General features: G+C 41.2%; 1 protein-coding gene across 1 annotated transcript in view; it reads right to left on the bottom strand.

The window, feature by feature from the left end:
• Nucleotides 1–567: 567 nt before the first annotated feature.
• The window catches only part of LOC124612417 (cytochrome b-c1 complex subunit Rieske, mitochondrial), a 32,181-nt gene continuing 6,962 nt past the window's right edge, over nt 568–25,786 (bottom strand). Inside the window, exons 4-5 of the mRNA XM_047140620.1 lie at nt 14,286–14,434; nt 568–939 (exon numbers count right to left, since the gene is read on the bottom strand). Coding sequence (XP_046996576.1) covers nt 800–939; nt 14,286–14,434 — 289 coding nt within the window. The 3' untranslated portion in view covers nt 568–799. The remainder of the gene's footprint in view (nt 940–14,285; nt 14,435–25,786) is intronic.

Here is a 25,786-nt window from a genome sequence, read left to right as displayed (position 1 = left end):
TGAGGCAGTATAACTCATGCTGCACAAATTAATCAGTGTGTATTCCTCCAGTACCTGAGGATGAGAGCACTTTGCAGCTGCCAAATAACTTTACACATAATTTGAAACCTTTACAAAACTTTTTCTCACTGGTAAAAGTTTATCACTTGCTACATTTTCCCTGTTCATTCAGTAAAACTTCAGTGCCATGCATGATGTTTTAATTCATAACTTCTTTACTCCTATATTTGCAAGACATTTTGCAGACAGTATCCACATATATCACTGAATTTACCTGCAAAATCATACTATTCTATCACAAAAAGCACTGGAGATAAACACCGAGATGTGGGAGAAACAAACTTTCCTTAAAATTGAGCACAAATTGTTCAGACTAAACTCATTCAGTGTTTGATAATTTGATAACACTGGGGAGTTTACTGGTATATTCTGAAAGGCTTTATACTCCATTTTAAAATGTCAATGTAAGTAATTATGACCAACAGTCTAAACAGAAGCAGATTACTTTATCCCTGAGCAGTACTCTATCAAAGATAAACCATGCATGCATTTAATCAACTATTCCAATAATTAAAAAAAGTATTTTAATTAATGTACATAAAAGGAAGTGTTGCAACATATACAGTGATTCATATTTACTTTAAGAGCCACAGACCAATTGATAACTCAGTTTTCTTTCATATCAGGAACAATAAAGGGTAATATGTACATATCTATATAACTGAACAATAACTTAATTATCTTGGGAACATATGATTTACTTCACATAACTAATACATGCTAGTAGTTATGAGTAAAATCAGCCAACAACTAAGGTTCCTTCATCTTGAAACACATATGTTGGAACTTCTAAATTGAGAGGTGCTGGGCCTTTTCTGATACGACCTGATGCATCATAGTGAGAGCCGTGACAGGGACAGTAGTATCCACCAAAGTCACCTGAAAGAAAGTGGTGTAGTAATGAAAATACCTGAACTGTTCATTTGTTTAAAACATCACAGTTTTTACAGAGGCTGACACTTACTGAAAACCAGCACATACCAATATATTAAGTGAATGTAAGGGTATATACAGAAGCTTAACTTTGTAAACAAAATACATACTAACTTAAGGCATTTTAATGAACCTCTGACATTACGAAATGCAGAGCACAGCACATGTAACAAAATACAGGCCACAGAAGAATTAACATGTCACAGGATCACTTCATAATTTTGCAGAGCAACATATTTCAAACTAAACAATGAAAAAATATTTTATTTATAAAACCCATTACAGTGCAATTTTTGTCAATTACTTTCAAAAGTAACTTCACTGGACTGGCAGTCATCAAGGAGATACCATTCCTACAGACATTTGTGGATGCAGTCCACAACTTTGTGGAGCATTCATGTGACAATCCAATGACTTCTTGTTGAGGTTCTCTTCCTGTTCCTGAAGACAGGGAAGTTATAACTGGTCTTTAGAAGATGTGACATCTAATGCAAAAGAGCAGATTTGCAGGTCAAACTGAACATTGTTAGACATTGCAGAAAGCCTAGATTTGGAAAACAGCTATAGAAATCAGGTTAATGTTGCAAGGTCTGTAAGGGTCTTCTTCGGGGCTGACATTGGATTATGATATGTAAAGCTAAGGCATAGAATTATATCTTCTACAGCATATGCTTGTAACTGAGGTTCCAAGTGGAAAAGCTGTAAAATGGCAAATATTTGCCAGTGTAGCCTCTCCACTAGGACTTCATCAGTAGAAGCAGTGATCTGTTTCACAGAGGGTTAACAGCTATACTGTAAAATCAGATTTTCTTGAGAACACGCAAAAACAACTATTTCTTGTGTTACAAGCTTCAGTTCTGCCTATAAAATCTAAATCAATGTAAGTCACTGGCAAAGCTACATGAAATTAGCAAACAAACATTGAAATTTTAGCATTTTAAAATTTGAATTTAGCACTTATATTTTTTCTATTTCATTATTCAGTTTCCTTTAAAAAATAGAGAAAACATTCTTTCCGTAACACAACTCCACAGTGCTAGTTGTCATTCAAATTAACACACACTTAAGGACTATATACAAATGTTTATCTATTGAATGCAATCACTGAAGTTGTTTCAATAATGTCGGGCTTCACTGACCTACTGCCACAACTAAATTGTACATTGAGAAGTACCTCTATGCATCCCCACTATTGACAGGTACCCAAACCGCAGATAAAGCACTTTTCACAGAGTAGAAGGTTCAATATATCAGGCTTCTCATCACATCTCAAATAGTCAATATGACGTTGATGGAATGGTTAGAAAAAATGTCAGGTGGAATACTTTCCATTTACGATTTTTTTCCCCAGCAGAATCGTTCAAATACAGCTTTGCACCACAAGCTTCGGAGCTGAAGAGCTCGCCAATGTTTCTGTAAAAACCCTTACCAGTTCCAAACTGAACAATCCACTGCCCTCACCCACCTAATCCTTCACCTACACATCAACTCAGCCAATGAACACACCCGTCAACTCCTATCCTTAATAAAGGTCCTCAGTCTTTCCTCTCCCACATCCACACCGGCTGTTCAGAGCATCCTCCTACAGGCCAACTGCAAATTAGAACAGCATGCCACCCTCCACCTCAAAAAACTATCCAATCTCCTGGTTTCCCACCTCCGGAAAGGCAATTCACTCACCCTTCACAACCTTTCCAGCAAACCTCAACCTCCTCTCATTGCACACAGACCCAGTCTCTCCCATCTACTCAATCTCCCACTTCCAGCTCCACTCCCCCCAAACCCCAAAATTCTGATCAACACAATCTGGAACCACAACACCCTAATTCAGTAGTTCCTTTCCTCCAAACCTCTCTCCCAATCCGAAACCTCTGTCCTATCCAAAGGCCTCACCTTCAGCCATACTCCCAGATTCAACCAAACATCCCTCGTCAAAGATTTACTGTCCTACACTCGTACTCTCTACTGGAAATATGACTTTGCCACGAAGAAAAATGATCCTAATCCTACTCCTAATGATCCAACTCCCCAAGACACTATCCAAATTGAACCCTGCCTGGAACAGTTCCGTCCTCCGTCACAGCGGGACCCACCTCCTCTTCCTCAAAATCACCCTCTCCAAACCTTCCAGGAATTTCTCACTTCCAGCCTTGCCTCTCAATCCTTCTTAAAAAAACCTTAATCCTACTCCCAACATCACCACTGCTGAAGCCCAGGCTATCCATGATCTGAAGGCTGAACGATCCATCGTCATTCTTCCGGCGGACAAGGGTTCCACGACCGTGGTACTTGATCGTCGGGGAGTATGTGGCGGAGGGACTGTGTCAGCTTTCAGACAACACTACATACAAAGTTTGCCAAGGTAATCCCATTCCTGATGTCCAGGCAGAGCTTCAAGGAATCCTCAGAACCTTAGGCCCTCTAAACCTTTCACCTGGCTCCATCAACCTCCTGACCCCACCGACACCCCGCACCCCTACCTTCTACCTACTTCCTAAAATTCACAAACCCAATCATCTCAGCCGCCCCTTTGTAGTTGGTTACCAAGCCACCACAGAACGTATCTCTGCCTACGTAGATCAACACCTTCAACCCATTACATGGAGTCTCCCATCCTTCATCAAAGACACCAACCACTTTCTCGAATGCCTGGAATCCTTACCCAATCTGTTACCCCCAGAAACCATCCTTGTAACCGATGCCACTTCCTTATACACAAATATTCCACACGTCCAGGGCCTTGCTGCGATGGAGCACTTCCTTTCACGCCGATCACATGCCACCCTACCTAAAACCTCTTTCCTCATTACCTTAGCCACCTTCATCCTGACACACAACTTCTTCACTTTCGAAGGCCAGACATACCAACAATTAAAGGGAACAACCATGGGTACCAGGATGGCCCCCCTCGTACGCCAACCTATTTATGAGTCGCTTAGAGGAAGCCTTCTTGGTTACCCAGGCCTGCCAACCCAAAGTTTGGTACCGATTTATTGATGACATCTTCATGATTTGGACTCTCAGTGAAGAAGAACTCCAGAATTTCCTCTCCAACCTCAACTCCTTTGGTTCCATCAGATTCACCTGGTCCTACTCCAAATCCCATGCCACTTTCCTTGACGCTGACCTCCATCTGTCCAATGGCCAGCTTCACACATCCGTCCACATCAAACCCACCAACAAGCAACAGTACCTCCATTATGACAACTGCCACCCATTCCACATCAAACGGTCCCTTCCCTACAGCCTAGGTCTTCGTGGCAAACGAATCTAATCCAGTCCGGAATCCCTGAACCATTACACCAACAACCTGAAAACAGCTTTCGCATCCCGCAACTACGCTCCCGACCTGGTACAGAAGCAAATAACCAGAGCCACTTCCTCATCCCCTCAAACCCAGAACCTCCCACAGAAGATCCACAAAAGTGCCCCACTTGCGACAGGATACTTTCCGGGAGTGGATCAGACTCTGAATGTGGCTCTCCAGCAGGGATACAACTTCCTCAAATCCTGCCCTGAAATGAGATCCATCCTTCATGAAATCCTCCCCACTCCACCAAGAGTGTCTTTCCGCCGTCCACCTAACCTTCGTAACCTCTTAGTTCATCCCTATGAAATCCCCAAACCACCTTCCCTACCCTCTGGCTCCCATGCTTGTAACAGCCCCGGGTGTAAAACCTGTCCCATGCATCCTCCCACCACCACCTACTCCAGTCCTGTAACCCGGAAGGTGTACACGATCAAATGCAGAGCCACGTGTGAAAGCACCCACGTGATTTACCAACTGACCTGCCTACTCTGTGAAGCTTTCTATGTGGGAATGACCAGAAACAAACTGTCCATTCGAATGAATGGACACAGGCAGACAGTGTTTGTTGGTAATGAGGATCACCCTGTGGCTAAACATGCCTTGGTGCACGGCCAGCACATCTTGGCACAGTGTTACACCGTCCGGGTTATCTGGATACTTCCCACTAACACCAACCTGTCAGAACTCCGGAGATGGGAACTTACCCTTCAGTATATCCTCTTTTCTCGTTATCCGCCAGGCCTCAATCTCCGCTAATTTCTAATTTCAATTTGCCGCCGCTCATACCTCACCTGTCTTTCAACAACATCTTCGCCTCTATACTTCCGCCTCGACTGACATCTCTGCCCAAACTCTTTGCCTTTACAAATGTCTGCTTGTGTCTTGTGTGTGTGTGTGTGTGTGTGTGTGTGTGTGTGTGTGTGTGTGTGCGTGCGCGTGCATGTCCGCGCGCGCGCATGTCCGCGCGCGCGCATGTCCGCGCGCGCGCATGTCCGCGCGCGCGCATGTCCGCGCGCGCGCAAGCGAGTGTATACCTGTCCTTTTCCCCCGTAAGGTAAGTCTTTCCACTCCCGGGATTGGAATGACTCCTTACCCTCTCCCTTAAAACCCACATCCTTTCGTCTTTCCCTCTCCTTCCCTCTTTCCTGATGAAACAACTGTTTGTTGCGAATGCTTGAATTATATATATATAAGCTGCTCGGGGGAACACAATGGTAAGCGCCATCGCCATGTATGGCTAATGACACCACCTGTGGGATGCACAATGCAGTAAACTTACCAGTAGTTCCAAATTCACTGAACAGATGTCAGGGAGGATCTTAATGGCAAGCGTCACTGTCCGTCTGTTGCGGAAACATAATGGTAAGTGACAGAGAGAATGGCGGCAAGTAAAAACATCTCCGAGATTATGGCTACAGTGAACATGGCAGAAGACGAGGAGTATACTTCCAATGATACTAATATCTTCGAGAGGGATCCAGAATACATTCCTAACGATTCGGATGACTCAGAGGTATGTTATTTTGTAAATATACTGTCTTTAGTACATTTCACGAACATAATGGTAAGTGCACGTACATACCATTATGTTCCTGAAGTACAACTGAAAATTACGTACGCTGACAAGTACAAGATGTGTACAGTCCTGATCAGTGGTGCGAGATCATCACGAAGTCGGCTAAGGAGAATCCATTGCTTGTATATAATATGAAAAGAGAGGATTTCTATCAAATACGACACTCTAAAGAAGTGTGTCTTCAGAAAGAAGAAAGTTGATGGTTGAGGTGTCAACCTAAGGAAAGTATGTAGGTGGAAGGTGACCTCCGAATATCCATCATTTTTATTCATCAGCGAGACATTTTGTCATGACATTTGGCATGAAATAAACTTCAGGAAACGTGGAAGGCAAAGACCAGTTCCTACGCTTCGACTTAAATACAATGGGCCAAGGCTTATTGAAAAGAAGAAAGTTGCTGACGTCCTGTCGCTCCTAAATTACATACCTCCTGTTCACAATGGATTTTTCCTGTCACTAAAGCCAACAGTTTTAGATGAAAAAGACATTAGTAGTGAGAGTGATGAATGATTTTGCAGTTTCAGTAAAGTGTTGAAGACTTACTGTAAAATTTAATATGTAATATTCTATCACTACGTGTTGTTAATGGTGTATGGTAATGTAATAATTTTTGTATATTTCATTTGTTTTAGTCAGTTCTGAGTTCCATTTATGTCTGTATAGTAGAAGACAGATGTTAGAATCACTACAGAATAAAAGGACTCTTCAAAAAAAAAAAAAAAAAATAATTATTCAGATTTGCAGATCAGTTGAAACTTTAGATGCGCTGTATCTCAAAACTTTGATCTTGGCGCTTACCATTTTGTTCCCCCGAGCAGCTCATATATATAAGATGGGCTGTGTGTTGTGTGTTTATATAGCCTTTGTAAACTACTTATGGCAGCAGATTTGAGACAATACTTTGCAACTGCTTTCTGTGCCTCATTTTCAAATGCGTCTGAACAGTGCCTGTTGAAAAATAATCTTCAGAATTTTTCAGTAATAATTTGGTACTATCATGTTTCCATAACAAATGTGCAAATGGGTAAGTAATGCCTTCTAGTGTTGTAATAGTGGTGTTAATGCTAGCACATCTGTCACTTACAAATTTGCTTTGTAAGAATATGCAGCTTCATTTTTTAAATGATCAAGAATGAGTTCAATGGCAGCATTTTCATTTTGCAATGATCTGAAAATTTTGATGATTGCTGGTGTGTGTGTCCAAGTATTGTACTGCATGAAACTAAAAATTCCATCTTGTGATTATTAGATAGGGGAAAAAGTATTTTTGGCAGGCGAGCAAATTTCTCTTGAAGGAACTGAAGGCGTGCACCTTTCATTTTGAGGGAGTGCACAAATGCCACTTTCACCACTTTAGCTCTTTTCGTTCTTTCACGAAAATGTCATCTAACTTCACTTTGTGATTCCAGCAAGTGAATGTATTCAGCTGTCTCCAATCAATATGTCACATGTGTAAGAAATGTTTGTAGCAGATTCTGATACTAAACCTACAGAGTTTTCACGTTTAATGCTGTAGGTTTTTAGGGTGTCTACTATGACCTGTGCAAAGTACTTCTGTTAGCAACTTCGAAAAAGTAAAAGAAGCCAGATACAGTTTCTGTTGTGATGTTCCAGTCATTGTCCGAAATAAAACTGCAAGTAAGTATCCTCCAATTCCGTCACAAGTTTCATCAGCATTAATCACAACAGTATTATCCTTCACATCACCTTTGGTTTCTCCTATCATTTCGTCACTGTACTGACTGACATTTTTGTCAAAGTCAGTCTGAATGGTCATAGACAGAGGGGGTATACAGGCAAAACACAATATCCTGTTATTGAGCATGCTCTACAATCTGACAGTCATGACCTCAGTGCCTGTTTCACCGCACGTTAGCTGGCTTTTCCTTCCTGACATGAGTTCTTCAGAACTCTGCTGGTGGAAACTGATATCACAACACATGCTTGGTTTTTGTCACCCACCTGGCCTAAATTTACGTTAACATTTGTGGTCTCAGCATTTCTTTTCTGTGAATATTCATTTCCTTCACTCCCTTTTATTTTACAACCTGCCTATTCTACCCCCCCCCCCCCCCCCCCCCACACACACACACACAGGCAGGACCTACTGACTCCAAGAACATTCTACAGAAACTGCGTTGAGCAGCTAGTCTGACAACCCACATGCAACATAGCTACAACTTTCACAGTGCCAATATAGGCAGGGATTAGTAACCATGATGTCATCACAGCAACAACAGTTACTGAAATAAATCTACCAAGAAACTGAGGAAAGTGTTTATGCTGGATACAACAGATAAACAGTAGTTAGCATCCTGTTTAAGCACTGAATGGACATAATTTTGTTCCAATATGACGGATGTACAGGAATTGTGGGCAAAGTTTAAACTGGTTGTAAATCAAACTCCAGAGAAGTAAGTGCCAAGTTAAGTGGACTAAGAACAGAAAAGATGAACTATGGTTCAATAACGAAATTCAAAAAGTTCTGTGGTGAGGGTGGGGAGCCTGTTTACAGGTACAAGCGAGTACAAACAATAGTAAAATTTGATGTTATTTACATGTAAAGTGCCTGATTAAACAGCAATTCAACATTTATTTATCCACCCCCCCTCCCCCCACAAAAAAGAAAAAAAGGGATATTATGGTAAGCATAATTACTTTATAAGTGTTGTGTCTGTTTATTTGCACAAACACTAAAACGCACGCACACCCGCTCACTGTCAAAAGACCTCTGTTAAAGCACATTTACAAAAGCCATTTGAAATCAAATCACGACACCCAGCTAGAACTGCAGTTTTGCTCAAGGCACCATTCTTGGGATCAATTCTGCATTACCATATTTACCCAACAATAAGAGAGCTTATTATCTTGCTTTGTCTTTTGGGGGAAGGGAACATGGGTAATCATACATTTGCAGATAAAGCTTTCATTCTGGAGATCAACATTTTTACACTGAATCGAAGCTTGTTACTGGGGTTGTATTACATTTGCAGATGAAGCTTCGGTAATTGAGATCTCACACAGATGTAATTTGATGATTTTAGAAGGGTGGGATGGGGTGCATTGGCACCAGCACAGCAGTATGTCAGGAGGGTAGTGACGAGCATACCTTTCTTTTTGTGAACATCTACCATGTTTAAACTGCAGTTCACCAGAATATAAATGTGGTCAGAACTTAATTGACTTTACAAATGGACAAATACTCATACACTTCTACAGGAGAGACATTAATTCTAATACAGGGTGTTTCAAAAATGACCGGTATATTTGAAACGGCAATAAAAACTAAACGAGCAGCGATACAAATACACCGTTTGTTGCAATATGCTTGGGACAACAGTACATTTTCAGGTGGACAAACTTTCGAAATTACAGTAGTTACAATTTTCAACAACAGATGGCGCTGCAAGTGATGTGAAAGATATAGAAGACAACGCAGTCTGTGGGTGCGCCATTCAGTACGTCGTCTTTCTGCTGTAAGCGTGTGCTGTTCACAACATGCAAGTGTGCTGTAGACAACATGGTTTATTCCTTATAACAGAGGATTTTTCTGGTGTTGGAATTCCACCGCCTAGAACACAGTGTTGTTGCAACAAGACGAAGTTTTCAACGGAGGTTTAATGTAACCAAAGGACCGAAAAGTGATACAATAAAGGATCTGTTTGAAAAATTTCAACGCACTGGGAACGTGACGGATGAACGTGCTGGAAAGGTAGGGCGACCGCGTACGGCAACCACAGAGGGCAACGCGCAGCTAGTGCAGCAAGTGATCCAACAGCGGCCTCGGGTTTCCGTTCACCGTGTTGCAGCTGCGGTCCAAATGACGCCAACGTCCACGTATCGTCTCATGCGCCAGAGTTTACACCTCTATCCATACACAATTCAAACGCTGCAACCCCTCAGCGCCGCTACCATTGCTGCACAAGAGACATTCGCTAACGATATAGCGCACAGGATTGATGACGGCGATATGCATGTGGGCAGCATTTGGTTTACTGACTAAGCTTATTTTTACCTGGACGGCTTCGTCAATAAACAGAACTGGCGCATATGGGGAACCGAAAAGCCCCATGTTGCAGTCCCATCGTCCCTGCATCCTCAAAAAGTACTGGTCTGGGCCGCCATTTCTTCCAAAGGAATCATTGGCCCATTTTTCAGATCCGAAACGATTACTGCATCACGCTATCTGGACATTCTTTGTGAATTTGTGGCGGTACAAACTGCTTCAGACGACACTGCGAACACCTCGTGGTTTATGCAAGATGGTGCCCGGCCACATCGCACAGCCGACGTCTTTAATTTCCTGAATGAATATTTGAATGATCGTGTGATTGCTTTGGGCTATCCGAAACATACAGGAGGCGGCGTGGATTGGCCTCCCTATTCGCCAGACAAAAGACCAGGTGTACCGCCAGAATCCAGAATCAATTGAACAGCTGAAGCAGTACATCTCATCTGCATGTGAAGCCATTCCGCCAGACACGTTGTCAAAGGTTTCGGGTAATTTCATTCAGAGACTACGCCATATTATTGCTACGCATGGTGGATGTGTGGAAAATATCGTACTATAGAGTTTCCCAGACCGCAGCGCCATCTGTTGTTGAAAATTGTAACTACTGTAATTTCGAAAGTTTGTCTGCCTGAAAATGTACTGTTGTCCCAAGCATATTGCAACAAACTGTGTATTTCTATCGCTGCTCGTTTAGTTTTTATTGCCGTTTCAAATATACTGGTCATTTTTGAAACACCCTGTATATGTTCACACAGAATGCCCAAAACACATGCGTAATAAATGAAATACAATGTTCAACAATGGCGCTACGGCAGCTACTGCTCAACAGCACTGCTGATTTTCAAGTTTGGCAACAAATAAAGAAGTGCACTGTTGCCTCTTAGTGCTCTTATTTTGACCAGTTCACCACCAAGGAGCCAAGATGATAACATATGAGGTGTATTCAGAAAGAAAGTTCTAATCACATCCAACGATGGCATGAGTTGTCGGATAGGAATGCACATGCACAGGAGTTGAGAGGAGGTATGTGAAAATAACACAGTGTAGTTTCAATCTTGTAATTGTTGTGGTCTCCCACCAACTGTAAGGTTCGTGCAGTTATCCGATTTTTGCACACTCAGAAGCAATCTCCAGCCGACATCTGTCACCAATTGTGCCAAGCGTAAAGGAACATCATTATAATCAGTACAGTCAGATAATGGTGCATGCCACATGCTGAAGGACAAATCTGTATTCACAGCAAAGATCATAGTGGCTAACCATCCCTGGTGACATGAGAACTGATGGAGTGTGGCAAGCAATTCCAGAACTCTCACATCAATTCTCTCAAATGTCTTGCTTGCCACTGAACAAAATTGTCTCCCGGTGGCTTTGTTTTCCTAAAATGTGTGCAAGTGCCTTCTGGAATTGATGTGGTAAGCTTTTGTGAGGGAACACCGTAAATGGTGATTGGTATTGTACGACACTGAAAAATCTGAGCAGAGTGATCCAGGACTTAAAAAGAACAGAAACAGGTAGACAATTTGATGTTACAGAAGCAAATGTTCATAGGTAGCGTAAGATTAAGGCTATATTATAGATAACCAGTTCTGCATGCTGAACTTTCAGGGGGTCGAATTAGGAAAGGATTTGTGAATTGGAGCAGCAGTTTGTTTACTGCGCTTGAAAGAAACATGATTAAGGCTTCCCAAATATTCGAATGAAGCTGTTGGGGAGAAAGAGGAATTTTCAAACTGCATGTGCAGAATTTACAGCAAGCATGTGCTCATGTGTGACGATAAAGATGGTGAGTCTTAAAAGGATCTAGAACAGCACTAGCTTAGCAATTTTCCATGGCATTTAATGAAAAACAACTTGCATATAGTGTCAAACAATGTAACAATACACCACAGCTGAACAGTGTTAACTTTTTTAGGCCAGTCTTACGATACCTTACATCAAGAGAACAGCTTGTAAATGTGATCAGTCACAGTTTGATAAAAATAAAGATTTCCCAAGGAGCATCTTTAAAAAAGGGGATGTCTTATTGTCAGGTAAATATGGCCTGTACATTCCACAATATAGCAGTTATTGTGAATATGATCTATGAGACAAGTATTTAACTATACAACAGAGGAATGGAAGGGATTCTTAGTACACACATTCCAGTGACCCATTTTCAGGGCTGCAATTGGGCCACACATCTTGAATGGTAAATCAAGTGTGCAAACCATTTCTAAAAACTTAATTCCTCAGAGGCTTTGAGTGTTATTGAAGATATACTGGGTGAAACTGGATTAATCAGCAATGGTAGATTGTTTGCATTCTTGAAAAGGACCATCAATGGCAATTTGACAAATTCAGAGTTAATGTTCTTCATTCAGAGGAACCAACTGCTTCCTTTTTTTAAAAAGAATTTCTCAAAACTCTGAAATCTAAAGACACGCTAGCTGATCAAATCCTAAAGAAAAGGTGAGCCCACGATGTCTACTGGAAGACTCCACACTAGCCTTGGGTGAAATATCACCACCCTCACTCTCACTTTTTTTTAAGGGAAAGGTTTTGTACAAAATGGTTCAAATGGCTCTGAGCACTATGGGACTTAACATCTGTGGTCATCAGTCCCCTAGAACTTAGAACTACTTAAACCTAACTAACCTAAGGACATCACACACATCCATGCCCGAGGCAGGATTCGAACCCGCAACCGTAGCAGTCCCGCGGTTTCGGACTGCAGCGCTAGAACCACACGACCACCGCGGCCGGCATATCAAATTAATGCTAACACCAAAACTTTTACAATGACTTACAGTCAGCTTTCTGGCAGCAACAGGTCTGTAAGTTAAAAAACACCTTTGCATTATGCCACTATCATAAAAATAAGCAATCTCATTTCTTGAAACTTGCAAGGAGAAAAAGTGAATCAGCCATGTAGGGAACAAAATGGTAATGGGTCTTACTGACAAGGAAAGATTTTTGATGAAACGCTTTGTGGCAGAATGAAAAATTCACTCTGATACACAGTATGTACTGTTATGAAGCATCCTTGTAAATTAAAAGTACATGCTACACTGACTAAAATCCTTGCACTTCAAGTGTAATGCTCTCTCAATCTGAGCTATTGGGGTGAACCTTACCCACCTGAGATCCAGTCTGCCAGGAAGTTTCAGAACAGTGCAAACAACAATGCACAGCAACAGATTCATTCTAAAAGCAATATCTACACTGTGATTGTGCATTTCTTATCAACCCTGCTTCATGAGAAATCTAAGTTGAAGATTTTGGTGCAACTGAATTATCGCCAGTCAGCAAGCCTATGTAATGAACAACCACATCTCTCAACAGTAACTTCAACTTTCCACTGTATATGTAATCCTGAGTAATTTCATCTCCAACTTCTGATACATTAATGGTTTTCTTATTAACAGACCTATTCACTTCAACAATCTATAACAATATGAGCACTCCAACCTCAGCAATATTCCAGAAACAGACCAACAGTCAAACTCTTCCATGGAATAAATATGTTAAAAAAGTTCTAATGAACAACTTGCACCCATTCACATGTAACAACAGTTTTTTTGGGGGAGGGGAGGGGGGGGGGGGACGGGAATAATACCTTAATGGTTTTTTAATGACAACAGCACTGTTTTAGTATTTACCTCTCATTTAAAAAAATTACTATTGCTTGACAATTTTAAAATCAATATTAATTTTAGCTCTTTTTGTTAGGTCTAACCAACAGCTGGATCATATATAAAATTAAATCATTAACTATTTTATTGACAATAGTTTTGGTTATTCATTTAATTTAAAAATCTTAATCATAACAAAAACTGAACAAGGTTGTCCAGCAGTTAACACACTGGACTCCCATTTGGGAGGACAGCAGTGTAAACCCACATTAAAACCTCCTGATTTAGGTTTTCTGTGATTTCCCGAAAATTGCTTCACACAAATGCTGGGATGGTTCTTTAGAAAGGGCATGACACTTCTCCATCCTTCCCTAATCTGATGGGACTGATGACTTCGCTGTTTGGTCACCTCCCCCAAATTGAAAAAAAAAAAAATGATGACGAAAACAGGAAATGAATCTAGATCATCAGATTAAAAATCAAGCATGCCACCAATGAGCTATTTTTACAGAAGTTCAGGTGTTCATTAAACTGGTGCATAAAATGCATTTAAAAATTTGAAATTTTTTGGGGGGGGGGGGGTTTGGCAAGCAAGGGTATTTTATTACTCCTACAGGATAGCATCCTTTAGGTAAACCACACGCCAACCAAGACTCATTCCAATCTGAATTCCCAAGTTGTGCCCTCCTTGTAAGTAAGAGCAATGAACCTGCTACAGTATCATTTCAGTCCCAAATGACAATAAAAACAACGTTAACAAAATATGTGCTAAAACCTTACCTGCATTGGCAATGGGTACACAGCCAAGGTGGGTGCACACTCCAAGTACAACCAGCCATTCTGGTTTCTGCACTCTTTCATTATCATGCTGAGGGTCTCTTAGTGTGCTTACATTTACACTCTGTTCTTGCTGAATTTCTTCTGCCGTTCTGGGAAAGACAAACACAAAACAGGTAGTTAAACGCATCATAAATATTGTGATAAATACTACGTCAATTTGACAAAATTTACACATAATTATAGGCAAATAGAGCAACTTATGTTACATATATACTGGACATTTAACAGTTTCTAACTGACTACTTCTAATCAAGAAACCTCTATTATGTAGGAGTCAGGCTGTGGTTAAGTGGAGTTGCATGGCATGACCAGAGCAGAGCAGCGAGGCATTGTGAGCAGAGCAGCACTGATGAAACAAACCAGTGCAGGTCATGTAGTGGGACGAAATTGAAGCGTCACCCATCCACCAGTGTCAGCCCAGTTTGCAGGTGAATATAAGTTTAATTTAGTTTTGTTTATGTATTTTTGTAATATTTGTAATGGTTGTGAAGTGTCTAAAGTTTTTGTATTTTTTTTATGTTTCATGTACGGAGAGGGTGGTGCAACGAACGGAGACAGCATCTTCGTTGCTGGGACCGGAGAGAAAATTGCTGGCCACTATACGTCGCGGGTCGACAGCCAAAGAGCAACAGAAGACCCTGAAACCGAGTTGTTGCGTCGTGCTTCTAAAAATTAAATAATTGAGAATTTGTAATGTTTTGTACAACAATGATATCATAGGAAGTTTAATCTAATTGAAAATGTTAGTTTTGTCTTGTCAAGGCTCAGGTTCACGTCTGTATGTAGGAAGATGATAAACTAGTGGATGCTACTAAAGTTGAAATACGTGTTCCGAGGATTTATTTATGAAGAATTATGTGAATGAATTAATAATATATTTGACAAGATTATTGGATTTTGACAGCGTTCATCACGACTTTGAATCTCAAAAAGTTTATTCAATGTGGTTCTATTATCGATTAAATCAGATAACGTGTATCAATATAATTTCTGAGGAGAAACAAACGACATCTAAAATTGAAAAAGTTTACGCAAACCAGTTGGCCCGAGTGACTTAATTCTGTGCATACGACTCAAATGATGTTTTACAGTTTCGTTCAAGAACCATTCTGAGACAATTTAAAAAGAATATAAATAATTTTGAAGTGGGTTGTAACTAACGTAAGTGACGAAGTCTGCACATGGTCATATGTCGAAAGAAAATCATTTATAAGAAACTTACGTCGTTACACTACAGTCAGTGCACATGGTCATAGCGGTGCAGCAAGCAAGGCAAATCAGCAGAGCAGCGCAGAGCGGTGCTGAGGGAATCCAATGTGTTTGTTTCACAGAGCTGCGAGTAGAACATTCAAGTGACTCCGGGTGTGTTTGGACAACACCAGCAGCATTTGGCTGTTGCTGTGGGTAGCAGAGTCAATATTTCTGGAATTTGTCTTGCTATCATTGTACTACTGGGAAAATAGCACCAGCGGAAGCCTTGGTACAGTTGTTTTTACACAGTGCCCTTTATGGGACCAGTGAAACAACTAAGATCACAATTGATTTTAGACAAGTTATCTGATCAGGCAGCAACAGATGTACAAACAAGTACAGAAGAGATGTTTTTTTCTGAAGCCATAGTCACGTAAAATTTTTGGAAAGATATTTATGCCTTTTGACTGTATATACTGCATTCATTGCACAGAGCATAACGTAATCATAGCTAACACTTGGTTTAAGAGTCATGAAAGAAGGATGTATACCTGGAAGAACCCTAGATATACTAAAAGGTATCAGAGAGATTATATAATGGGAAGACAGAGATTTAGTAACCAGGTTTTAAAGTGTAAGACATTTCCAGGGGCAGATGTAGACTCTGACCACAATCTATTGGCTATGAACTGTAGATTAAACCTGAAGAAACTACAAAAAGGTGGCAATTTAAGGAGATGGGACCTGGATAAACTGACTAAACCAGAGGTTGGACAGAGTTTCAGGGAGAGCATAAGGGAACAAATGGCAGGAATGGGGGAAAGAAATACAGTAGAAGAAAAATAGGTAGCTTTGAGGGATGAAGTAGTGAAGGCAGCAGAGGATCAAGTAGGTAAAAAGATGTGGGCTAGTAGAAACCCTTGGGTAACAGAAGAGATCTTGAATTTAATTGATGGTAAGAGAAAATATAAAAATGCAGTAGGTGAAATAGTCAAAAAGGAGTGCAAACACCTCTAAAATGAGGAAGTGCAAAATGGCTAAGAAGGCATGGCTAGAGGACAAATGTAACGATGTAGAGGCATATATCACTAGGGATAAGATAGATACTGCCTACAGGAAAATTAATGAAACCTTTGGAGAAAAGAGAACCACTTGTATGAATATCAAGAGATGAGATGGAAACATAGTTCTAAGCAAAGAAGGGAAAGCAGAAAGGTGGAAGGAGTATATAGAGGGTCTATACAAGGACGATGTACTTGAGGACAATATTATGGAAATGGAAGAGGATGTAGATGAAGATGAAATGGGAGATATGATACTGTGTGAAGACTGACAGAGCACTGAAAAAACTAAGCAGAAACAAGGCCCCGGGAGTAGACAACATTCCATTAGAACTACTGACGGCCTTGGGAGAACCAGCCACGACAAAACCCTACCATCTGGTGATCAAGATGTACGAGACACGCAAAATATCCTCAAGACTTCAAGAAGAATATCATAATTCCAATCCAAAAAAAAGCAGGTGTTGACATGTGTTAAAATTACCGAACTATCAATTTAACAAGTCACAGTTGCAAAATACTAACACGAATTCTTTATACACAAATGGAGAAACTGGTAGAAGATGACTTCAGGGAAGAGCAGTTCGGATCACTTAGAAATGTTGGAACATGTGAGGCAATACTGCCCCTACGACTTATCTTAGAAGATAGATTAAGGAAAGGCAAACCTACAATTTTAGCATTTGTAGACTTAGAGAAAGTTGACAATGTTGACTGGAATACTCTCTTTAAAATTCTGAAGGTGGCAGGGGTGAAATGCAGGGAGCGTAAGAATATTTACGGTTCGGTTAGGTTAGGTTAGGTTAGGTTGTACAGAAAGCTGATGGCGGTTATAAGAGTTGAGGAGGATGAAAGGGAAGCAGTGGTTGGGGAGGGAGTGAGACAGGGTTGTAGCCTATCCCTGATGTTATTCAATCTGTATAATGAGCAAGAAGCAAAGGAAACAAAAGAAAAATTTGGAGTAGGAATTAAAATCCAAGGAAAGAAATAAAAACTTTGAGGTTTGCCGATGGAATTGTAATTCTGTCAGAGACAGCAAAGGACCTGGAAAAGCAGTTGAATGGAATGGACAGCATCTTGAAAGGAGGGTATAAGATGAATATCAACAAAAGCAAAACGAGGATAATGAAATGTAGTCGTATTTAAATCGGATGGTAATGTGGGAATTAGATTAGGAAATGAGACAAAGTAGTAGATGAGTTTTGCTATTTGGGGAGCAAAATAACTGATGATGGTCAAAGTAGAGAGGATATAAAATGTAGACTGGCAATGGCAAGGAAAGCGTTTAAGAAGAAGATAAATTTGTTAACATCGAGTGTAGATGTAAGTGTCAGGAAGCCTTTTCTGAAAGTATTTGTATGGAGTGTAGTCCTGTACGGAAGTGAGGCATGGACAATAAATAGTGTAGACAAGAAAAGAATAGAAGCTTTCGAAATGTGGTGCTACAAAACTATTCTGAAGGTTAGATGGATACATCACGTAACTAATGAGGTGGTACTGAATAGAATTGGGGAGAAGAGGAGTTTGTGGCACAACTTGACTCGAAGAAGGAATCCGTTAGTGGGATACATTCTGAGGCATCTAAGGATCACCTATTTAGTACTGGAGGGAAGTGTGGAGAGGAAATACCGTAGAGGGTGACAAAGAGATGCTTACATTAAGCAGATTCAGAAGGATGTACATTGCAGCAGTTACTCGGAGATGACAACGCTTGCACAGGATAGAGTAGCACGGAGAGCTGAAGTCAAACCAGTCTCTGGGCTGAAGACCAGAACACAATGCACTCATTTCAGTATCTAGATTATGACCTTAGGCCATTTTCAAGTGTCACAACATAAAAAATCATCTGACTTGTGTGAAACACAAGTTATGGTTGAAAAATACGTATCAGGTTATATTAGTGTGTGAACATACCTGTGTTACATAAAAAGGCTGGAAACTTGCATAACCGACAAGTGTAGTGAAGCTGTGATGTACATCACATTCAAAGCATGGGTGTAAGCTTCATTTCATTATACGTAAACATCAATTCAAATGAAACGAAGTGTATACCCACTTTTAGGAAATGTCTAATTTACATCACAGCTTCACTATATTTGGCAGACATAGAAGTTTCCAGCCTTTTTGTGTGTCACAGACATTTTATCATACTGACTTACAATACGACTGGTTTATACATGTAACATGATATGCATTTTCAACAACACAAATCTGATGATGATTTTTGACACTGTGACACCTGAAAATGGCCTAAGGCCGAAATGTAGATCGTGAAATAAAGACTTTGTGTACTGTCGAATGGCAGAAATATCTTTTTAAAATGTGCAGAATACATTTCCTTAATCTCTGATATCTTTCATTGTCTTAAAACAAGAGGGTAACAAAATTAAAGTAGCATAGCTGATAACTACACAAAAACCATCTTTTACCATGTGAGAAAAAGTTTTTCAAAGTCTCAGTTAATAGCTTCATTTGAACCTCTCTTAATAGTTTCATCCTTTATGATAAGTGCCCTGCACAGAACACCCAGTTTATACCATATGTCGCTCACTGAAACTCGGGGATCCTTCTACGACAATGCCACTGTTGGGGAGAACATGTACATTTCACAATATCAGCAGCAAATTTGGGTGAAGTTTCTGTTAGCTTAAAAAATATGCTACACTTACTGCTCATTATTCAAAAAACACATCAATTGCCATGGTCTGGAAAAGCGTTTGTTGAAATATTTTTTCCCCGATTTAAAATCTGCCGACTGCAAGATTTGACAAAATGCCTCAACAATGGCTATGCCTCATCTTCAATGAACACAAAAGGCAATATAACTGATATCTTTGGTAATGGAGAGTCTGCTGATATATTAAGCACCCCTTCTTGCATCAAGCAAAATACACTAGAATAATTAAATCTACCGCAATCACTTTCCTTCCTATATTCTTCAACATACAGGGCTATTACAAATGATTCAAGCGATTTCATAAATTCACTGTAGCTCCATTCATTGACATATGGTCACGACACACTACAGATACGTAGAAAAACTCATAAAGTTTTGTTCGGCTGAAGCCGCACTTCAGGTTTCTGCCGCCAGAGCACTCGAGAGCGCAGTGAGACAAAATGGTGACAGGAGCCGAGAAAGCGTATGTCGTGCTTGAAATGCACTCACATCAGTCAGTCATAACAGTGCAACGACACTTCAGGACGAAGAGCAACAAAGATCCACCAACTGCTAACTCCATTCGGCGATGGTATGCACAGTTTAAAGCTTCTGGATGCCTCTGTATGGGGAAATCAACGTGTCGGCCTGCAGTGAGCGAAGAAACGGTTGAACGCATGCGGGCAAGTTTCACGCGTAGCCCGCGGAAGTTGACGAATAAAGCAAGCAGGGAGCTAAACGTACCACAGCCAACGGTTTGGAAAATCTTATGGAAAAGGCTAAAGCAGAAGCCTTACCATTTACAATTGCTACAAGCCCTGACACCCAATGACAAAGTAAAACGCTTTGAATTTTCGGCGCGGTTGCAACAGCTCATGGAAGAGGATGCGTTCAGTGCGAAACTTGTTTTCAGTGGTGAAGCAACATTTTTTCTTAATGGTGAAGTGAACAGACACAATGTGCGAATCTGGGCGGTAGAGAATCCTCACGCATTCATGCAGCAAATTCGCAATTCACCAAAAGTTAACATGATTTGTGCAATCTCACGGTTTAAAGTTTACGGCCCCTTTTTCTTCTGCGAAAAAAACTTTACAGGACACGTGTATCTGGACATGCTGGAAAATTTGGCTCATGCCACAACTGGAGACCGACAGCGCCGACTTCATCTTTCAACAGGATGGTGTTCGGCATTTCTTAAACAGGAGATTGGAAAACCGATGGATCGGTCGTAGTGGAGATCATGATCAGCAATTCATGTCATGGCCTCCACGCTCTCCCGACTTAACCCCATGCGATTTCTTTCTGTGGGGTTATGTGAAAGATTCAGTGTTTAAACCTCCTCTACCAAGAAACGTGCCAGAACTGCGAGCTCTCATCAACGATGCTTTCGAACTCATTGATGGGGACATGCTGCGCCGAGTGTGGGAGGAACTTGATTATCGGCTTGATGTCTGCCGAATCACTAAAGGGGCACATATTGAACATTTGTGAATGTCTAAAAAAACTATTTGAGTTTTTGTATGTGTGTGCAAAGCATTGTGAAAATATCTCAAATAATAAAGTTATTGTAGAGCTGTGAAATCGCTTCAATCATTTGTAATAACCCTGTAGATTATGATGACTTTCCCCATGACTATTTGTAACCGCTTGTAGTACAATTGAATGAAAATGCCTATAACCATAAGACATCATACCAGAATTTTCTGTACTTTTAGACGAATGCGGTTTCTATGAACATCACCAATTCATTTGAATGTTTCTGTAAGTTCTATAAATATTTTATAGTATTTAGAAGCTCATCTGCAGAACACACACTCCATGTGGAGTGGCTGAAGGCAATCCCACAACACTTTGGTAGTTGACTCCACATTTCTTATAATGGTTGCGAATCCTATTGTGAATATAGAGCTATGTCTCAAAAAACTACTTCTGGTCTCCAGGAACTTTTAACAATTCTTGTTTCATTAACTGTTGATGACCTTTAAGAAGACACATTATTCTGTTGGAAAAAAAGTTAAATAAAAGAAAACTGTACTTATTTGTACATCACGTAAGATAAGAGAGTTTTGTACAGCAACCAAATGGCAACATACTCCCATCTTTGAGCACTATTATTTGCCCAAATCTTGTTTTGTTAATTCATACTGTTTACGAGGTTCACAGGTGTTACGAATGTTTGATTCTTGCTTTATGGATGCATCATATATGATCAATTTCCTCAAGAATGGAGTAAGTTATAGATGCCATTCCAAGATCAAACAATATTTCAATATGTCAACAACATTTGGTATGCAGCAACATGTGACTTAACAAGCACCAAATGCAAATTCATAGCAACATCTATGTGTCAATGCAAACTATTCAGCTTTCTCACAGTAGGCTACTAAATTTCGAAATATCACAATGATTAATGAAACAATAAACAGCTCTTCACGAAACTGTCTAATAAATCCTTAAGATGCATGAGAATTTTTTTTTACCTAGTAGTTTCTTTAAAATTGTTGGAGAAAGACTGCAGATCGGCCAGCTTGTGCTTTTGCTGATGAAGCAGTGAAGTGAGCCTACTTGCTACTGGGCTCATGCCCCACTATAACTAGACATGAAGCAGCATTGCAGCAGCTGCACGATGCACAGCTCTGCTCTGTCATGTCCCTCCACTATAATTCAGACTTATTAAGGAACAAAAACCTTAATTGTAATCTGGACACTACTGCTGCTGGTATACATTTTATTTCTACGGGTAGGTTATCAAAGAATTTTATAACTGTGGGTTTCACTTCTTTCTGTGGTGAAGTCAGGCCCACTAGTGCATATTGTAGATCCTTTCTCTCAGGATTACGAATCTGAGCAGCTAATTCCTACTGTGATTCAATAATATGAAAATGTGGTCAATATTCAAAATTGCTTAAAAACATCTCTGAAAGATGCACTGTGTGAATCCCACAAAATACCAATTAGCTTTGTGTACCTAAAGGTTGTTTACACTGACTTTGAAACAGGTTTTGCAACATCTCTATCTACATAGATACTCTGCAAATCACATGTAAGTGCTTGACAGAAGATTCGTTGAACAACCTTAATGATAATTCTCCATTATTCCAATCTCATACAGCACGTGGAAAAAACAAACACCTATATCTTTCCATGCAAGCTCTGATTTCCCAATTTTATTATCATGATCGTTTCTCCCTATGTAGGTCAGCATGAAAAAAACAAAGTAGTTTCGCATTAGGAGGAAAAAGTTGGTGATTGAAATTTTATGAGAAGATTTCGCCACAGCAAAAGCACTTTGTTTTAATAATGTCCGCACCTAACTCTGTACCATTTCAGCGATACTCCCTCTCCTACTTCACGTGCTGTCCTCCTGTGAACTTTCTCGATGTACTCTGTCAATCCTAACTGGTAAGGATCCCACTGTGCAGCAGTATTCTAAAAGAAGATGGATAAGCATACTGCAGGCAGTCTCATTAGCAGATCTCTTACACTTCTTAAGTGTCCTGCCAATGAAACACTGTCTTTGCTTAGTCTTCCTCACAAAATTTTGTGTGTGTTCCTTCCAATTTAAGTGTTTCACAATTGTAATTCTGGGTATTTAGTTGAATTTATGACCTTTAGATATGACGGATTTATCATGTAACCAAAGTTTAACAGATTCGTTTTAGCACTCATGTGGACGACCTCACACTTTTTGTTATTTAGGTTCAATTGCCAATTTTTGCACCATAGAAATATTCTTGTAAATCATTTTGCAATTTGTTTTGATCTTCTGACGACTCTACTAGTCAATAAATGACACCATCTGCAAACAACCTAAGACGGTTGCTCAAATTGTCTCCTAACTCATTTACATACACAAGTTACAGCAAAGGGCCTACAATGCTATAGCTTGGGGAATGCAAGAAAGTGTTTAACACTTTCCATCAATTATGATGAACTGTGACATCTCTGACAGGAACTCATGAATCCAGTCACATATCTGAGATGGTATTCCATAAGCAAGCAATTTCACTACAAGCCACTTGTGTGGTGCAGTGTCAAAAGCCTTCTGGAAATATAGAAATATGGAATCAATTTGAAATCCCTTGCCAATAGCACTAACACTTCATGTAAGTAAAGATAAAACAATGGAAAATCCAGGATGGAATGTAACAATATTATGAGAAGGAAAGTTGCCACTCACGATACAGCGGAGATGCTGAGTCACAGACAGGCACAACAAAAGGACACTTGGCAGTGCGATTTCAGTTGCCTGAGACTGCAGGTGTGTGTGTGTGTGTGTGTGTGTGTGTGTGTGTGTGTGTGTGTGTACTGCTGACAAAGGCCTTAAATGGCCGAAAGCTATAATCATGTGAATCTTTTTGTTGTGCCTTTCGCAACTCAGCATGTTCACTGTATAGTGAGTAGCAACTTTCTCCTCGAGTTAATTCACAATGTTCGAACACAATATACACTCCTGGAAATGGAAAAAAGAAAACATTGACACCGGTGTGTCAGACCCACCATACTTGCTCCGGACACTGCGAGAGGGCTGTACAAGCAATGATCACACGCACGGCACAGCGGCCACACCAGGAACCGCGGTGTTGGCCGTCGAATGGCGCTAGCTGCGCAGCATTTGTGCACCGCCGCCGTCAGTGTCAGCCAGTTTGCCGTGGCATACGGAGCTCCATCGCAGTCTTTAACACTGGTAGCATGCCGCGACAGCGTCGACGTGAACCGTATGTGCAGTTGACGGACTTTGAGCGAGGGCGTATAGTGGGCATGCGAGAGGCCAGGTGGACGTACCGCCGAATTGCTCAACACGTGGGGCGTGAGGTCTCCACAGTACATCGATGTTGTCGCCAGTGGTCGGCGGAAGGTGCACGTGCCCGTCGACCTGAGACCGGACCGCAGCGACGCACGGATGCACGCCAAGACCGTAGGATCCTACGCAGTGCCGTAGGGGACCGCACCGCCACTTCCAGCAAATTAGGGACACTGTTGCTCCTGGGGTATCGGCGAGGACCATTCGCAACCGTCTCCATGAAGCTGGGCTACGGTCCCGCACGCCGTTAGGCCGTCTTCCACTCACGCCCCAACATCGTGCAGCCCGCCTCCAGTGGTGTCGCGACAGGCGTGAATGGAGGGACGAATGGAGACGTGTCGTCTTCAGCGATGAGAGTCGCTTCTGCCTTGGTGCCAATGATGGTCGTATGCGTGTTTGGCGCCATGCAGGTGAGCGCCACAATTAGGACTGCATACGACCGAGGCACACAGGGCCAACACCCGGCATCATGGTGTGGGGAGCGATCTCCTACACTGGCCGTACACCACTGGTGATCGTCGAGGGGACACTGAATAGTGCACGGTACATCCAAACCGTCATCGAACCCATCGTTCTACCATTCCTAGACCGGCAAGGGAACTTGCTGTTCCAACAGGACAATGCACATCCGCATGTATCCCGTGCCACCCAACGTGCTCCAGAAGGTGTAAGTCAACTACACTGGCCAGCAAGATCTCCGGATCTGTCCCCCATTGAGCATGTTTGGGACTGGATGAAGCGTCGTCTCACGCGGTCTGCACGTCCAGCACGAACGCTGGTCCAACTGAGGCGCCAGGTGGAAATGGCATGGGAAGCCGTTCCACAGGACTACATCCAGCATCTCTACGATCGTCTCCATGGGAGAATAGCAGCCTGCATTGCTGCGAAAGGTGGATATACACTGTACTAGTGCCGACATTGTGCATGCTCTGTTGCCTGTGTCCATGTGCCTGTGGTTCTGTCAGTGTGATCATGTGATGTATCTGACCCCAGGAATGTGTCAATAAAGTTTCCCCTTCCTGGGACAATGAATTCACGGTGTTCTTATTTCAATTTCCAGGAGTGTATGTTCCAAAATCCCACTGCATATTAACATTAACGATATGAGCCTGTAACTTAGTGGATTACTCCTACAGCCTTTCTTATATATTGATGTGACCTGCGCAACTTTCCCATCTTTGGGTACAGATCTTTGGTAACCAGCAGTTGTATATGATTGTTTGTAAGGAGGTATTGTATCAGTGCACTCTGGAAGAAACCTAACTGGTGTACAGTCTGGACTGGAAGACTTGCTTTTGTTAAGTGATTTAAGCTGGTTCACTACTCCAAGAATATCTACTTTTTTGTCACTCATGTTGGCAGCTGTTCTTGTTTTGAATTCTGTCACTAATTCTGGAATTTGCAACACATCACAAATAAAAAGTGTTCCACGTTTGTGTCAGTATAGATCAAAGGTAACAATGTTTCTCATTGGCTACACAGAACTAGTGTTTGTTTAAGCTCTGCCCTACTTTGTATAGTGCTGCGAGTTGTCGTATGTTGCACTGCACATTGTATCACATTTTGAAAATGAACTGTACAACTTCTTACATGCGAATAGAATGTATGTTGCGCCAGTTATAAAAATACAAAAGTGGGGCAGGGCTCTCTACGGAAAACCACTGTTGCTTACTATCAGCAGCAGTGATGTGGACAGGAAGCCAAGATCTCTTTTAGCTCCGAACAGACA

This window comes from Schistocerca americana, chromosome 4 (assembly GCF_021461395.2).
Source record: "Schistocerca americana isolate TAMUIC-IGC-003095 chromosome 4, iqSchAmer2.1, whole genome shotgun sequence".
Taxonomy (NCBI): Eukaryota; Metazoa; Arthropoda; class Insecta; order Orthoptera; family Acrididae; genus Schistocerca; species Schistocerca americana.
The sequence above is the reverse complement of the archived record's forward strand: the minus strand, read 5'-3'. Positions and strand labels throughout refer to the sequence as shown.